General features: G+C 38.5%; 1 protein-coding gene across 7 annotated transcripts in view; it reads left to right on the forward strand.

The window, feature by feature from the left end:
* The window catches only part of DNAH8 (dynein axonemal heavy chain 8), a 346,427-nt gene that overhangs the window by 308,067 nt on the left and 19,694 nt on the right, over positions 1–18,666 (forward strand). For all 7 annotated transcript variants that reach the window (XM_054254946.2, XM_054254948.2, XM_054254949.2 and 4 more), the window contains 3 exons: positions 9,777–9,933; positions 13,418–13,570; positions 13,651–13,840. In XM_054254946.2, coding sequence (XP_054110921.2) covers positions 9,777–9,933; positions 13,418–13,570; positions 13,651–13,840 — 500 coding nt within the window. The remainder of the gene's footprint in view (positions 1–9,776; positions 9,934–13,417; positions 13,571–13,650; positions 13,841–18,666) is intronic.

Below are 18,666 nucleotides of genomic sequence, written 5' to 3' on the forward strand. Positions count from 1 at the left end.
GAATAGCTTTACTTCACTCTCAAATTATACCTTTCTGATTCTCCTGTGTTTGGAGGACTGTGTATATACAGCACAAAAGGCATTAGCAATCCATTCCTGAATTTTGAAGTAGGATGCAATCCCAGTTTTTAAGTCATGTAAAGTATAAGAAAAATACCAATAACTCTGAGGGGGAAATCCTATGAAAATAACCTATGAAAACAAATGAAGTTATCAATTGTCAAGGACTCAAGGAGATTGTCAAGGACTCAAGGAGACTGACAGATGGATAGATAGATATTTCTAATATCTATAGATCTATTTATTATAATATATTACTATGTTATATAATAAATATGTAATAACTAGAAATGAATGCTTCTAATTCATTATTGGAAGTGAATACAAAAGTTGTAATTAGGCATTTATATACACATTTATAAAAGTGTATATAAATGCCTTATAAAATAGTAAATAAAATATTATTTTATTTCCCAGAAAGGTGCCAGGAAATAAAATAATAATAACAATATACTACATTTTTACTGTAAGAAGGAATAAATGAATTTTCATGCACTTCAAATATTGAAGAATTGCTGTCTTTTGGTTTAATAAAATGAAAGCCAGTTGGCCTCAATTCAACAAACATTGACTGAGAACTCACTGTCTGGCCAACATGGGGATGCAAAGATGAGTAGGAGACAGTCCTTGCTCTTGGAGTGCATCATCTATTGGGGAGGATGATGAATGGCAAATGCTGATGATGTACAATATGGTAAACCTAAAATCAGGGTATGTATGTGTTGTGATGATAACACAGGTTAAGGGGCCATACATTCCAACTTAGAGATCAAACGAAGCTAGTGAGAGAGGCTCCATTTAAGTTGTGCCTTAAAGCAGGGGTCCACAACCCCTGGGCCACAGACCAGTACCAGTTCATGGCCTGTTTGAAACTGGGCCACACAGCAGGAGGTGAGTGGCAGGTGAGTGAGCACTATCACCTGAGCTCCACCTCCTGTCAAATCAGTGGCAACATTAGATTCTCATAGGAGCAGGAACCCTACTGTGAACTGTGCATGCGAGGGATCCAGGTTGCACACTCCTTATGAGAATCTAATGCCTGATGATCTGTCACTGTCTCCCATCACCCCCAGATAGGACCATCTAGTTGCAGGAAAACAGGCTCAGGGCTGCCACAGATTTTACATGCTGGTGAGTTGTATAATTATTTCATTATATATTACAGTGTAATAATAATGAAAATTAAGTGTACAATAAAAGTAATGCACTTGAATCATCCTGAAACCTTCTCGCTCCCTCCCCTTCAGTCCGTGGAAAAATGTCTTCAGCAAAACCAGTCCCTGGTGCCAAAAAGGTTAGGGGCCACTGTCTTAAAGGATGTGCAGGAGTTTCTCAGATTGGAGATGAGGTGGGAAGGCAGTGAGTGCAGGACTGGGTCAAGAAGGACAGAATGCAAGTAAGAGGAACATAATGAGCAGTAAGACTGAGACTGGGGTGCACACACCAAAGAACAATGTGAGGTAGGGAATGCAGACGTGAAAGTGTGTGGGGTGTTCTAGGAACCAGGTCTGGTATGCCTAAAGCACGAGGGAGGCAGGGTGCTTAAAGAGAGGAGTGGCCAATGCAGAGGGTGGCTTTTGAAGGTTTTGCCAAAAGAGTTTGGAGCAATTTTTAAAATTGGAATACGGTTATTTAATCATTTATTTAAATCTACTTAGCCTACTCTACCTTCTCCATGGCAATTTCTGCTTGCATGAGGTGATGGGAATTGTCATTTTGCATACAGAGGTTCATACCTTTTCCTGCCATCAAGTGATTCAGGCTGAAGTTGGAATGAAGATAAACAAGCATGTCATCATATTCAGAATGACAAGTACAACAGTAAAAGCAAGCACTGAGAGCTATGTGCACATATAGGGAAAACATCTAGGGAAGGCTGTCTGGAGGTGAAAACATCTAAGCTGAGCTTAATATTAATAGCTTGTTAAGAATGAGCTATAACAGATGAAGAAATGGGAGTGGAGCATTCTAGGCATTGAAGGTGGCTTGGGAACAGTCAAAGAAGTATGAGGGGAGTCATGGAATGTTTGATGAGCTTCTTGTAGCTCACAGCATAGGGTAGCGTGTGGGAAGAAAGAAGCAAGAGCAGAATCTGGAGATAGAAAAAGACTTAGGGATGAAAAGGTTTGTATGCCACATGAAGAACTTCACATTTCATCCTGAAGATTATGGGGAATCCTTGCATAAATTTAATAACACTTTTTGAAATGTTGAAACTTACCTTGGAATAGTGGATGGAGGCAGGAGGATGTGTTAGGAAGGGATGGCAGTGCCGCTTGTGGAGGATGATCAGGAAGTTAGGGGCAGAACAGAAGGCAGTGGGGATGACAGTGATGGAGGCTGCTGGAAATGATTTGGAATGAGGGCTTGGAAATGAAGAAGGTCTGGGGAGTCACAATAAGGAGGAAGCCATCTCTGGGGGTTCTCTGTTGGACAACTGGGCAGACATTGATGTCACGCAAGTAGATGGAGCAAGGAACAGTCCAGGTGAGGGATAAGGGAGAGCTAAAATAATTAATTAGGTTTGGGATTTGTTTGATACAGGAAACAAAGAGTTCTAGGTATCCAGGGAAATGTGGATGCACAGAGTTCATGATGAAGTTGGAGGTTTAATGTTACCCAGGCTTACCTGGTATTTTGTGGCTCTCTGTAAGATGTCAGCCATAGTGACACCTCTGTCTTTCCTAACAAAGCAATTCATCCACATTATCTATCTATAGTGTACCTAATGCTAGAGAAAGCTCATGGAGTAATATGAATCACATACAAATTTAAATTTCTGAAAATGTATATGGCAACATGTGGATCCTTGACTTTTGTTAATTTCATTTGTTGTCTCATCATCTATTTTCATTGAACTTTCAGACTTATTGGTATTTTTCTTATACAGTACTTTATGTGACTTTTTAAAACTGGGATTGTGCCGTATTTCAAAATTCAGGAATGGTTTGCAAGTGTCTTTTATGTCATTTTACTAGAATATTGTGTTCTGTCTTCTTGTATTCAACTGCATGCATGTTTCCACTTTTAAAGTAAGTGTCTTTTGGGATATCCAAATCCCCAGCATCTGAATAGAGGTTGTTCACAAAAGTAGTAAAATAATTTTAAGTTATATCTAAAATATACTAGACAGTCAATTTTCATTCATTAAAAGTCAGCTTTTACTTTGTTGATCCTTACTGGGAAATTCATGTCTTTAAAGGTAATAAAGAGTTAATACCCTATCTCTGGATGGAGTTACAAACACTTACTAGACCCTCATATCACTGTATCTGACTGGAAGTTCAGTATGTGAAGCTTGACACCTTATGCATTTATCACGGCATGACTTTTGGAAAGGATGCAGAGGTTCGGGTATGCATGTTTGGGTCCAGATGTGGTATTCTAGCTGCTAATCAAATAAAAATGCTGAAAAAAGCATCTCCTTCATTCTTCAGCTTTATTCCTAAATGAATCCAGTGGCTGCTGTATAGGACTCCCTGTAGTCCCCACAAGCACAGCTTTTTCATAAGCAAAGAAGCCTGGATAACTTTCCCAGCGGCTTCTTAGGATTCTGCCAATTCATGTGGCAAGTTCCACAAAAGGCTGTGGAACTCACACCAGGGAAGGAGGAGAGAGAAGGGTGTACTTCTCTCTTTCCATATGTTGCAGAGAAAAGGCAGAAGAGGCCACTTTCTGGTGGGGCATAGAAGAGTAAGTTGTAAGATGTGTCTCAGTGAACCTGAGACATCTGTCCCTGATTTATGTCTGTTAGCTTATTGACAACCGTGATTGGCTTGCCAATGGGGTTTTATTTTTCTCTGTTTTTCAAAATGAAAATGATTTTTCATATCTTTATTCTAAAAGTCCTACATTCTTATTGAGAAGCATAAACAATACAGAAAAATAAAAAGCAAAAAGAAATTAATAATTACAGAAAGAGTTTATCATACAAAAATCCTACTGCAAAAAGATTTTTTCTGTGCCTATAAGCATAATATTAACAACAAAGTTAGATAATGCCATAACTGGGTTTGCTGCCATGTAATTTTATTCTATAATCCCCCAATGACACCTCACATTATCAATGAATATACAGCTACATCACTATTTTTATTGGCTATATAGATTTTTATAGAGCTTTACTAGGATTTGTTATTACAAACCCTGTTGTAGAGTTATATACATACATCTTTGTACACTTGTTTGATTATTGCTTCTAAAACAGCTTTATTAAACATTGAATAGATACAAAAGAATATGTATAATGTACGTAAAATGTAAAGGATAAATATAAAATGTTTGCTTTTTTGTGCCAATCTTTCTATGTTTTGCTTTTTCCTCTTCCTTTTTGGCCTTTTACTAAATAAGACTTTCTTCATTTCATTTTTTTTTCTCTTCTGCTAGTTTGGAATTTATGTACTTTGTTTCTATTCTTTTACTAGTTACCCTAGAAATCTTAACATCAGTTCTTATTTAGGCTTAAAATTAATATATTTATGCTGAGCATGGTGGCATGTACCTGTAGTCCCAGCTCCTTGGGAGGCTGAAATAGAATTGCTTGAGCCCAGGAGTCTAAGTCCAGCCTGGGCAACATAGCGAGAACCTGTCTCTTTAAAATAAATAAATAATAAATAAAAAGAATAGGTTTACTTTCTTTTCTCTCAGATAACTTTATCTTTAGTCACTCTCTTTCTGACATTTTAGTATTTTAATTTTCTCTTTTATAATCTCATAATTAGATATATAATTATTGTTTTATACTATAATGCTTATTTAGACTTACCTATGCATTGACCCATTCTTTTCTATACTTCAAACCTTCCAGTAGAATAACTTTTCTCCTTTCTAAAGTATATCCTTTAGAATTTCCCCCATGAGGGGGACATTCTTTTATTGAAGATAAACTCTTTTATTCTTGTATGAAAATGCCTTATTTTGCCCTCCTTTAAAAGAAACAGATTTTTAAAGATATAATCTGCCTATCTTAAATTATCTCATTTCAAGTGGACAATAAATGATTTCTAGTAAGTCTACTACTGCAATATAATGTTAGAATATTTCCATCACTCTAAAAAGAAATGTTGGGCTCATTTGCACCCACCTGTCATCCCCAGCCTCAGGCAACTGCTACTCTACTTTCTGTCTCTGTAAATTTCCCTTTTCTGGAGATTTTGTGTAAGTAGAATTATACACTATGTGGTCTTTTATGCCTGGATTCTTTCACTTAACATAATGTTTTGGAAGTTCATTCGTGTTGTAGCATATATGAATACTTCCTCGGTTTTTATTGCCAAATAGTATTCCAGTGCATAAATACACCATGTTTTGTTTATGCATTCACCGGTTGATGAATAGTTGGGTATGTTCTACTTTGGGGCTGTTAATAACAATGCTGCTGTGAACATTCATGTGCAAGTCTTTGTGTGGACATGTCTTTTCATTTCTCTTATGTTGATAATTAGGAATGTAGTTATTGGGTCATTGGGTCATAATCTCTTCTTAACATTTTAAGAAAGTGCAAAACTGCTTTCCAAAGTGACTGCACAAGGCTGGGAGCGGCAGTTCATGCCTGTAATCCCAGCACTTTGGGAGGCCAAGGTGGGTGAACTGCCTGAGCTCAGGAGTTCAAGACCAGCCTGGGAAAAATGGTGAAAGTCCCTCTACTAAAATACAAGCTATTAGTTGTTTGTGATAGTGCCCACCTTTGGTTACCGTTACTCAGGATGCTGAGGCATGAGAATTGCTTGAACTGGGGCGATGGAGGTTATAGTGAGCACTACTGCACTACAGAGTAAGACTCAGTCTCAAAAATGAAACAAAACAAAAGTGACTGCACCATTTTACAATCCCTCCAGCAATTACAAAGATTCATGTTTCTCTACATCCTTGCTAATATTTTTTATTGTCTATGTTTTGATCTTGATCATTCTTTGTAAGTGTGAAGTGGTATTACATTGTGGTTTTAATTTGCTTTTTTCTAATAAATAATGAGACTGAACATATTTTCATGTGCTTATTGACCATCTGTATTACTTCTTTGGTGAAATGTTTATTTAAATATTTTTTCTTGTCTTCATTCTTGAAAGAGAGTTTTGTTTGGCACACAATTACAGGTATATAGTTATTTTATCCTAACACATAGAAGACACTATGACATTTTCTTGTGGATTTCACTACTGCTGTTGAGGAATTGACTGCCAGTGTAATTGTTATTTCTTCCAGATAATCTATTCTTTCTCTCTGGCTGCTTTTAAGATGCTCTTTTTGTTTTTGGTATTCTGCAGTTTTACTGTGACGTATCTACATGTCAATTTCTATTTGTTTGTTTATTTGTTCTATTTTTGACTAATTGATTTTGCTGTTGAGAATTCAAGTCTTTCATCAATTCCCAGTCATTATTTCATCACTTATTTTTCTTTTTTATTCTCTGTCTTTCTGAAACTTTGCTAAGATGTATATTAGAGCCTCTCACCTTAGACTACATGTCTCTTAATCTCTCTTTCATATTTTCCATTTATTTATCCTCTGCATTGTTCTGTATAAAGTCTTCAGATCTATTTTCCAGTTTTTCTCTCCTCTCTTTGGCTGTATCTAATCTTCTGTTCAACCCATTGTAAGCTGTTATGGTAGGCAGCATCATGGATCCCAAAGATGTCCACATCCTAATCAAAAGAACCTCTGCATATGTTACATTATGTGGCAAAAAGGACTTTAAAGTTGTAATTTAGGTTAAGGACCTTGAAATAGGGGTGTTATCCTAGAATATCCATGGAGTCCCAACATAATAACAAGAGCCCTTAAAAGTGGGAGAGGGAGGCAGAAGAATGGGTCAAAAGATGAAATGGAAGCAGAAGGAGGAAAGAGTCCAAGTGTGAGAGGGGTTTGGCTTGCCATTACTGGCTTTGGAAATATAGAAAGTGAGCCACAATCCAAGAAGTGCAGGTGGCCTCTAGAAGCTGGGAAGGGCCTCCAGTTGACAGCCAGCAAGAAATCGGGCACCTCAGCCCTGCAACCTCAAGGAAATTAATTCTGCCAACAACCCAAATGAGCAAGGAAATGAATCTTCTACATCCTACAGAAAGGAAGCCAGCCTTGCTGATGTGTTGATTTTAGCCCAGTGAGACCTGTGTCATATTTAGCACCTACAGAACTGTAAAATAATTAATTTGTCTTGTTTTAAGCTGATGATTTTGTGGCAATTTGTTACAGCAGCAATACATAGTATAGGTTTTACATTTTAGTTATGTTTTATTTCTAGAAGTTCTTTTTGGCTCTTTTTCAAATATGCTGTTCATGTTTATAGTTTCCTCTTTAATACTTATATTTTCAGTCCCCTTTTAAAACCCTTCAATATCAGAAATATAGTACTTTGTAATATGCATCTGAAAAGTCACTAAGATCTCTACGGGTCTGATTCTGCTTTCTGTTGTTTCTTCTGGCGTTTTCTCACAGTGTCTTGTTTCCTTATAACATTTTTAACTTTTGACTTTGAACTTATGTCTATTAGAAATTAACTGTTGGCTTATTTGAGACCTGAGTCAAAGGTATATGGTTCCAGGAAAGAGTTGCTTTTGGTTCCATCAGGTGCCACCTAAGACTTCTTGGGACCATCTTAAAATAAATTATTGGGTTGAGCATTTCCAAATTGCACAAGTAATATAAATAAATGTTGACTAATGTCACAAACATGATGAATTAAGAATTTTCAGAAAAGATTTTCTCCCCACCAGAAAACATTTTTGGCACCTAGTGCCAAACTAGATAGAACAAGTTACCTATCCTCTTCTTCTGACAGGTGGAGGTTACTTTCTAGTTTACCCTTATACTGAGATTGTAGCCCTGTGGGGTCCCAGATTTATGTAGGAATTTTCTATTATACTTTCTACTTCAGGTATGAGGGCTTCTCCCCTGTCTCACTGTACTATCTAAACAGAAACTCAAAAACACCAGACAGAGTTAGTTGATTACCCCAGGGTAAAATCTGGCTTTATCTCCCTGGATTCCAGCATTCACTCTGTATTTTTTTTGACCCTGAGGATTTTTTTTTATTGTCTTGCCAGTTCAGCGATGTTTTTAAAAGAATGTTTTTCATATCTTCTCCAGAATTTTTGGTTGTTTCAGAAGGGTGGTTCACAGTAACATTTGCACCATACTATCAGAAATGGAAATGTCATTCGTTTTAAGGATGAATTCTTAGGTATAGAATTGCTACATTAAAAGGTATGTAAGTATGAAATTTGGATATATATTTCCATATTACATGGCTTGTTTTCTGTTCAAGAAAATAAAACAGAAAAACAAGTCACTAATCTCAAGTATTCTCTGAATCCCTTTCAGATTTGCCTCTCACATCTACAAAAGGAAACATGAATGTGGTTGACATCTAGATGAGACAAAATTAGCAAACAAAACAATAACCCTCCAAAATAAAATTATGTGAAGTTTATAGATGGTAAATTAGGAGTTCGGAAAAGGCTGAAAAATTTAAATCGACTATGTCACACCTAGTTAGGGAAATCTTCAGTGGCTGCCCATTGCCTTTAGGGTGGTGTTCAGAATCCTACAAATTCCCATATAACTTTGCATGGTCTGGCCCCTGCCTCTTCTCCATCCTCATCGCTCCTCCTAACTCACTGGCTCCAATCTCACTGACCTTATCTCTGTTCCTCAAATACACTGAAATCCTCTTCACCCCTACCCTCACCTCTTTCCGAATGTCGTTTTCTGACTCCCAACCCACCCTACTTTCTGGCTGACCTGTTCATCCTTGTCTCAGCTTACATGTGACTTTTTAACTTTCACTGATCTTCTAGTGTAAATTTCCACACACACACACACACACACACACCACCCCCGCTCCCATACACACACATGCATTCCTACCCAAATGTCCAGATAACTGGTCAACCCAGCATCTCAGGGACAGAGACTAACTCATGCATCTCAGAGTATCTGGTCAACCTGAAAGCAAGCTAGACAGTGAGAATGAGAGAATCAAAACGCTATGAAATCATCCTGTTATTTTCCTCCACAGCACTTATTAGAATAGGATTGTCTAATATCTATTTTCTCCACTAGAAAACAGAACGATGTCTCTTCCCTGCCATATTCTAGAACTTAGCTCAGTGCCAGGTACATAGTAAATCTTTATTGAATAAATGGATTTAAAGATGCATGGCTGCATTTGAACAAGTGGCGCTGATGCATGCCAGTAGATTTCCCTGGAAATTATAAAACCAGCAGAAAAATGAGAAAACAAAACAGAAAAGACCAAAAACTTTTAATAGTTGATAACACCATGAGGAAATCTGAGTGGTCCTCTTTGAGGCAACAAACCGTCCTATAGTGATAGACTGTCGTGACCAGTCTATAACAGGGAAGAATGAAAGGAGACGTGCTCATTGTTCAGCATGAGGTGGTTAGGTTAGCTACAACCAAGATGGTGAAGCACTGATTTGGATAGCCAGGGATGTTTTGGGGTCTCTTTCCTTGAAGATGGAGAGTGTTTCATTTCACTGACCTTTGGTTCTTGATCTCCTATTAGGAGGCAGCAGAATGGATCTCTAGTTTTTTTCATTCCTCTAGGTTAATGGTAGTTAACTTTTCTTCTCCCACCTTTTTTTGTTTTTGTAGCTTGCTTTGATTTAAGTGATTCTATCAGTTCATTTTAGCTTTGACAATTATCTCTCATGTGTTTTCCTGTTACATTCTGAACAGTTCACTCTTTTTGCTAGGTATCAGAGTAACACTGCTTCTGCTGTTCTTGAAACAATTACCAACATTCAACCCAAAGAGAGTGGAGGTGGTGTGGGAGAAACCCGGGAAGCCATTGTTTATAGACTATCTGAAGATATGCTGAGTAAACTGCCTCCTGATTATGTTCCTCATGAGGTAAGCCTTGCTGCTTTCCCACTGGTGTGCAGGGTTATTTGTGCATTTAAACAATAAGTCTGATTACCAGGAAAGCAAGAATCTACCTGTTAGTGACTATGTGGTAGATTACCTGTGTGATAAATTCTGACTATATTACCAACCTCTGCATCTCTCATTGTTCACGTAACCTAGTTCTCTCTCGAAACTTAAAAACATCAGAAGAAAACATTTTCCATGATGTGTTTTTGTTGCATTCGTTTAAAAATTCCTTCACAAGTTAATTCCCCCTCAATCAAAGTTTTCCTAGTGACCCAGTTATATATCAATTTCTGTGATGCCTTAAGCTGTGCTAAAAAAACAGCTAAAAAAATCTTTAAGACTGAAAAGCAGTGGTGTTGGTGATTTGGTATTCTTGACGATGTTCCAAGTGTTTTAACTGTAGGTAGGTGACCCACCCGTTTACGCCACTGATTTTTAATCACTTCTGAAACTCATTGAATAGGGTATAACCTTATACCTATTGGGGATATTATTATTCATATAAACACTCCATTACCAATTTGAGGCTTTCCACAAACTACACTTATTCGTTCATTAGAATGAGGTCGCATGGGGTAGTAGCTGTGTTTTTTAGCACTCATTATAAGCCAGGCCCTGCCCTAAGTGCTCCATACACATTATGACACTCAGTTCCCAGGACAGCACCAGCAGAAACCAAGCTAAGTGGCAGAGCAAGAATTTGAACACAAAGTGATCCGACTCTAGAACCTGCAGTCTTAACTAGTTTTAGCATGCAATGAGTGTCCCAACAATAAAAAGTGTTTTTTTGCCTCTTAAAATAATTTTTGTTTCCATTGTGTAGATAGGTACCAAGACCTTTGGTTAATATATTGAAATAGCTTCGTGTAGGGATAGCTGTAGTAAGGGGAGAATTTTTTATTTTTTTAAGACAGAGTCTTGCTCTGTCACCCAGGCTGGAGAGCAGTGGTGCGATCTTGGCTCACTGCAACCTCTGCCTCCCAAGTTCAAGTGATTTTCCTGCCTCAGCCTCCCAAGAAGCTGGGATTACAGGTGCATGCCACCACACCCAGCTAATTTTTTTTTTATTTTTAGTAGAGATGGGATTTCACCACATAGGCCAGGATGGTCTCGAACTCTTGACCTCGTGATTCTGATACCTTGGCCTCCCAAAATGCTGGGATTACAGGAGTGAGCCACTGCACCCAGGCAAGAAAATTATTTTTAAATGGATAAATATTGTAAGTATATACTTTCAATAGTTTTACTGATGTGATCTTAAAAAAAATCAAGGCAGCATACTTGCCTTCAAAGATTTTTAATACCGGCATGTGAAAGTGAGATAAAACTTACTCTGTGTGACTATACCACCGGGCTGCTGTTGCCAGGGGAAAGGTTTAAGACCTTGTGACTACTCGAGCTGTCCAGTCTTGGTTGGGGCCACTTCACCAACAAGACCTCTGTCTTGGCAATTATTTCAGCAGAAACTGAGCATCAGGGATGTAACTAAATGTATTCCTATATAGGAAGGAGTTTGTACTAAGAAACATCTAAAACTTGCTGTTCCAAAATCACTTACTTTTTAGTGTCCTATTTAATAGAGGAGATCCACTCTTGAATGTGTGGCTGTAAAGTGAATTTTGTAAATCAAAATATAATTATACAATTGACTTCTGTAGTAAAAACGAAGCTACAGTATTGTAGAAAAAGCTACCTGGCCCCAGAAACATAATGAAAATGCTATATAAGACTATAGCAAGTCTTAGCTTTTATTAATAAAAAGACAATTTTAGGCTGGAGCAATAATTATACTCAAAATTAGGATTAGAATTACATTTTCTAGGGTTTAAGGTTTTCCTAAGCATGTCTCTATCTCAAGTAAAGTTTTCCCTTTAAAACCCTAAGCAGGTCAAGGGGATTTGTTTGAAACTGTTAATATACTAGAGATACCTGGGCTATTGAATTGATATTGTACTCAATACCTGCACTTTATTTTCTTCTCACTGGATTGTGAAAGTATTTCTATAATTTTCCTTTTCCCTAACAGTGAATTTCCACTCTTGAGATGGATTGATTTAAAGGGAATTATATATATATATATAATATATATATATGTGTGTGTGTGTGTGTGTGTGTGTATAAATATAATATATATACATATATATGCTATTCAGCCACTGGATGTTGAAGAACTTGGATGCAGGTGAGAACGAGGCACTAGAAACTGCAAAAATGTAGGCTGTAGAACCAAGCATTCGGGAGAATAGCTGAAGGTTGCTACAGACTGGGTTAGGTACCTCCACTGGCATGCTTGACTGTGATTGTAATATAATCTTTCCCACCTGCATAGGTTCAGGCCGCTTATTTTATATCTGAGCTCAGTGTTGTATCTCCTTCCTTTTTGCATTTTCCCTCTTCCTCTCTCGCTCACTAGAAACAACCCAATTGCAGTAAACAGAGGTGTCCTTTGCTGGAAGGAAACTTCTGCCCCAGGCTAGAGGCCTGCTCTATAAAGGAGGAGGACAGTTCAAGGGACTCTGAAGCCCATCTGTCTGTCACATTCCAGGCCTTACGAGGGGCAGTGGGCATCTCTGGCAGAGAATCCTGCAGTTCCTGGCCTCCTGTGATCCTTTGGGTTGATAGCTCACTTGAAGTTCTTTCCCGCTCCACGTGTCCGACACATCCTTGTTCCTTCAATTCTGGCATCTCTTTGATTGTGGCCGGCAGAAAGTTCAAATCCCTTTATGAGTTCCTGCCAGTATTTGTAGTCAATCTTTTCTTGGGCATATGTCACCAAATTGAAATGTGTATATGGTATTGGCTTGTTTTCCAATAATCTCCGTACTTTATCGTTCCCACTACCAGAGGCTTTTGTATTGATCTCTTCAAAATGGTCAATAAGTGCTACATCAAAAGGAAAAAATGACAGGTTTTAACTGGCTTTTCCACAAAATCAAATATTCTCATTGATTAAATTAGGAAACTAGCTGTCATAGCTAAGGCAACAATGATCTTTGGAAACTATAGCTAATCTTATTTATTGGTAACTGCTCTGTGAAGACTTTTTCTATATTAACTTTCTGTGACATTTCTATTAACTCTGCAAGCATAATGAAGAAAAAATTCTGCTGTATTCCTATGAAGGTTAAATTGCAAAAAGAATATTTAACTGACACCCATTACTTTATCATGTGAAAGTGAAAAAAGGTACAATTTTATTTCAGCTCTTTAAAGTACATTTTCAGTTATCGGCTGAGTACGATCAGCAGGAAATAAAAATCATCTTAGTTGAACAGTAGTTTTGGAAACCCAGGAAATGGGAAATTTAATGGCAAGTTTGGTTCTGCAAGAGATATTTTAGAGTTTATTTGGGTTGGTAGAGATACAGCCAGAGGAAGAAAAAAAAATTGAGAAAGAAGAGGTCATTGGAAGAGAAATGACAGAAGATAAAATCTCCTTCATCACATTGTTTACTTTGTTTTAGGTGAAATCTCGTTTGATAAAGATGGGACATCTTAATTCAATGAACATATTTCTTAGACAAGAAATTGACAGAATGCAAAGAGTCATTTCAATACTCCGCAGTAGCCTGAGTGATCTAAAATTGGCCGTTGAAGGAACAATCATTATGAGTGAGGTGAGCTGTTATTACATCAGTAGGCATTTCCTTCTTTGTTGATGTTTCTTATTCATGTGTTTTTACCTTTTCTTCTCCAGAACCTGAGAGATGCTCTGGACAACATGTATGATGCTCGTATACCTCAGCTCTGGAAAAGAGTGTCTTGGGATTCCTCCACACTGGGCTTCTGGTTCACCGAACTTTTGGAAAGAAATGCTCAGTTTTCTGCATGGATATTTGAAGGAAGGCCTAATGTGTTTTGGATGACTGGTTTCTTTAATCCCCAAGGTATGTGCTCATAGGTAATTCGGCAAACTTGGAATTTGTGTGTTGCTGGATAGTAGCATTGTGTGAGAGATGTATATGATATAAAATAATATGGAAGCATAGCTTGCTGGGTGCTGCACATAGCCTTTCAAAGGGAAGAGAACACAAATAATTCTTCTGTATTTGTTTTACAGATTCAATCTGAAACTCTTCATATCAGTTCTCTACAATGTGTTGGCAAAACCCTTCCTTTTTATTTTTGCCAACTTCAGCAAACCATCATTCTGGGGTTAGGACACATGTAAGAGTAAAAACAAGTTTCTCCCTAACTTATAGTTTTTAAATGTTTGTGAAATGTCAAAAATAAAGCACCAAAAGTGCAAAAATTGTTCCCAGGGTTTAGAAAATTAGACTGATTTCAAAAATGGCATGACAAAAGTATTCAGAGATCTTCAGGGAGTCTTCCCCGTACCGCTCAGTTTCTAGTTTTCTTTTTCATTTTTCCTGAAAGAGTGCTTTATAATTCCACTTCCTTTATAACTTCCTTCTAGAAATGTTTACTAAGAAAGTTAATGGCTTGATGTCATTGAGTTTGTAAGGTTCAGAAACACGACGCCTTTTTTGTCTTACTAAACTATGGATAGATTTACTTCAAGTAATTCTTGGTGAAAATGAAGAAATATTGAATTCCTTATGGTTCAGCAGCTTATGGCTACATTTGTAATAAAATTTTAGAGACATTCACACTTACAGATTTAGGATGAATTATTGCTTCTTGTAGCAATATGGATGCATCTCGTAAAATAATGTTGAGCAAAGGAAACCAAACAGAAAACATTTCATGAGGTATGGTTCCATTTACACAGAGAGTAAGAATAGGCACAATGGCTCAATAGTGTTCAAAGTCAGGATAATGACTGTGGAAGGAGGGCAGTGACTAGAAAAAGGCACAAAGGGCCTGGGGCGGTGGCTCATGCCTATAATCCCAGCACTTTGGGAGGCCAAGGTGCGTAAATTGTTGAGTCCAAGAGTTTAAGACCAGCCCAGGCAACATGGTGAAAACCTGTTTCTACAAAAATCAAAATTAGCTGGGGGTGGTGGCATGTACCTGTAGTCACAGCTACTTGAGAGGCTGTGGTGGGAGGATCACCTGATCCTGGGAGATCAAAGTTGCAGTGAACCGTGATCATGCCACTGTACTCCAGCCTAGGCAACAGAGTGAGACTCTATCTAAAAAAATAGAGGGACAGACAGACAGACAGACACAGGGGACTTCTGGGGCCCAGGAATGTTTCATTTCTTGCTCTGGATACTGGTTATGTGGCTGCATTGCCTTGGTGAAAATTCCTTGAGTTTGCTCTATACTGATGATTTGTTCAGGGTTTTTTTTTTTGTATAAAGCATACTTTGATCAATATTATACATGAAAAATATGCATTTAATTGTCCTCTGTGTATGTACATTCATTCACTTTATGCATTTTCCAATACCTTAAAAATATTTAAATTTGTAACACGAACCATGGTGATTTCTATGAACGTATCAAATTATACATAATATTTTATAAAGTTGTAGCTTTTAAATTGTAAAGGGCAGCCCCCAGGTTTCACTTATCTATTTTTCTCCCAGAATTTCCATTGAACTGGGGGAGGAATATTTTTTATTATGGTTCTCAGATTTTGTGTGTCTACTTATGAGTCTCTTTCCTCCATATGAGCCTCAATTTGAGTAAGTTGTCAGCAGGTTATTTCTGGCTGGGGAGCCTGAAGAAATAGCTTTTAACTTAATAAGGATTGTTTGACAACTTTCCATTTGCCAGCCCCTCTGCTAGGTACTTTCAGTGGAGAGAGATTTGAGACCTGGTTCCTGCCCTAAAGGAGCCCATAATCTGGTTGGTAAAGATAGACACATCAGCAACCTTAATGCAATGTGATAAGTGCCCCACTGTATGAGAACTAAGTACTACGGTAGCCCAGAGGACAGAGAGAGAAATTCTGCCAACTGCTTCACACAGGAAGCAGTGAGTAGGGTTTGCAGAAGCAAGGATGCCAAATAAAGAGAAGGGACTTTCCAGGCAGAGGTCTGAGCAAAAACAAGGCTTGTTCAGGGGAACAGGGAGACCAGTGTGGCTAGAGCTCAGGAGCAGGGTTGAGGGTAGTGGAGAGTGAGGCTGTAGCATGAAAAGTCTTCCAGGGCCTCAGGGGTTGGGGGCTGTATATCAGAAGGTAATCCCAGGAGAAGGCAAGTGATAAACTGGAATATGGAGGCCCAGTGCAATGAGATTCTTGCTGGGTTCAAGGAAGAGGGCCTGGGACTTTAACCAGGTGCCAAGAAGGGAACAAATTTGATGGAGTGATTAAATGGGATTCTCTGAGAAGGCAAGGAGGGACAATGTAGGCTGAAGGCAAGGTACATGATGGAGTGTCTGAAGAGGGAGAAGAGGGACAGGTAGGGCAGAGAGGCAGGGAGCACTAGAAAGGTGTGTTGGCAGACTTGGAGTTGGGAGAGGTGTAAGGACCAATGATTTTCAAAAGTGTGAGGTTATTCCGTGTATTTTTGATACTTAGAAACCAAGGAGGCCGGGCGTGGTGGCTCACGCCTATAATCCCAGCACTTTGGGAGGCCAAGGCAGGCGGATCACGAGGTCAAGAGATTGAGACCATCCTGGTCAACGAGGTGAAACCCCGTCTCTACTAAAAATATAAAAATTAACTGGGTGTGGTGGTGCACACCTGTAGTCCCAGCTACTACATGTACCTGTAGTCACAGCTACTTGAGAGGCTGAAGCAGGAGAATTGCTTGAACCCAGAAGGCGGAGGTTGTGGTGAGCCGAGATGGTGCCATTGCACTCCAGTCTGGGTAACAACAGCAAAACTCCGTCTCAAAAAAAAAAAAAAAAAAAAAAAAAAAAAAAAAGAAACCAAGGGAGTGGGGTTGGTTCATCCCTGGCTTTCCATAGACACGAATGCACATGATTTTTTTCAGTGATATTTTTTCTTTTTCATTCAAAATGTAACTTAAAAAAGTAAAGCATTAATTTAAACTAATATTTGTTACTATTTGTTAAAAATGTTACAAACCAGAACAATACTTAAAGAAATACAAATGTAGATTCTCATGATAGGGTTTGGCTCTATGTCCCCACCCAAACTCATAGGAAATTGTAATTCTGGTGGTTTTCCCTATGCTGCTTTCATGATAATGAGTGAGTTCTCACGAGATCTGATGGTTTAATAAGTGCTTGGCAGTTCCTCCTTCACACTCTCTCTCCTGCCTCCATGTAAGATGTGCCTGCTTCCCCCTTCTGCCATGATTGTAAGTTTCTTGAGGCATCCCCAGCCATGCAGAACTGAGTCAATTTAAACCTCTTTCCTTCATAAACCACCCAGTTTCAGGTATGTCTTCATAGCAGTGTGAAAAGGGACTAATACATCACATTTTAGTTAATGCCTTACTTCCCTTCATTTGTTAATATTACTAACCTTTTTTCTTCAGTTCTGCTTTCAAGTTAGACTTTGATTCTTTCTCTCAGGTCTCTCCATGTCTTGGAAAGCCCTAACTTATTCACACATCCTACCCTTTACACACAAGCACACACATACCGTTATCCATGAGTGCTTTCTGTTAGTTGCGCCAAAGACTGGAAGTCAACTCTTCCTGCATGCTTATCACTTCTCTGCTCTCTTTCGTTCTCTTGAGAACAGAAAATTACTTTCTGTTCCACCTCACTTGGCCAAATTGGCAAACTAAGATTCAGCAACTCCATACCTGTTCTCAGGCAGTGTGCAAACAGATAGAGCCTTTTCCAACTGGAAGCCTTGCTGGTCACTATTGGACATCAGCAATTGACTTCCCAACATGAATGTATCTCCTGGGTTTTATGTTCTTTAACCCAGTCCTCCCCAATGAAATAATTTCTTCCTTTGGTACAGAACATTTAAGTAAATGGCTTTAAAAACAAACAAACAAAAAAACCCTTACACATTTAAGTAAAACACAATGCAGTTTGCATAAAGGCCATAGTTTCATCACAAACATATTTACAGTAATCAAAAAGAAGACTATAGAACACCTGCAAAGGTTTTATTCACATATGACTGCTAATGTTTATAATTTTATAACGTAATGTGGCATCTGATACTGTTTAGTGTGTGTCCTTCATTGTCCCTCTGGTGGCTGCTCCACAGCCCTAAGTGACTTTGAGGTCCGTGCTACCTCGTGACATGCTTCGTTTGCCCCTGGTCAGCACCCGAGCTTCTGCTATTTGTAGCACTGCTGTTTGCCTTATGGGTGGCCTGATATTTTGTCTGTCATATTTGAAGAGGCTGAGTCAGCCACCGTGGAGCTCATCTGGCATTTTCAGCATCCCTCACAATCATTTCTGTAACAATTGATGAGCTCAACACTGTGGCAATTAGATTGGATGATTAGAATAGTCAAACTCTCTGTATCTGTGACCCTGTGACAGTTTTTTTCAATGTGCAGCTTTTTGCTGTATGTGGATTTGTCTCTCAGTGGGTTCTTCAGGCCAGGGTAATCTTTGTCCTTCACTGGCTTTTCCTGGCAGTTGTCAGTGGACATCTTCCCATGTTATTTAAAATTGTTTTTCTCAGGGGTCACAAAGGATGGCCTTGGTCTCTTTTTCCCATAGGTGTGCCTTTTCGGTGCATCAAGTAACATGATTTAGATTCTGGTGCATGAGCTTGCAAGTGTGTGCACATGTCTGTGCTGTGTGTGGGGATGTGTTTAAACCCAAAGAATATGAGTTGCAATAAGCCTGACTTCAAGCCAGGGTATTGACTGCCTTTCAGAACATCTTAAATGATAGCCATGCTTTGCCATTTGAT

This window comes from Callithrix jacchus, chromosome 4 (genome assembly GCF_049354715.1).
Source record: "Callithrix jacchus isolate 240 chromosome 4, calJac240_pri, whole genome shotgun sequence".
Lineage (NCBI taxonomy): Eukaryota > Metazoa > Chordata > Mammalia > Primates > Cebidae > Callithrix > Callithrix jacchus.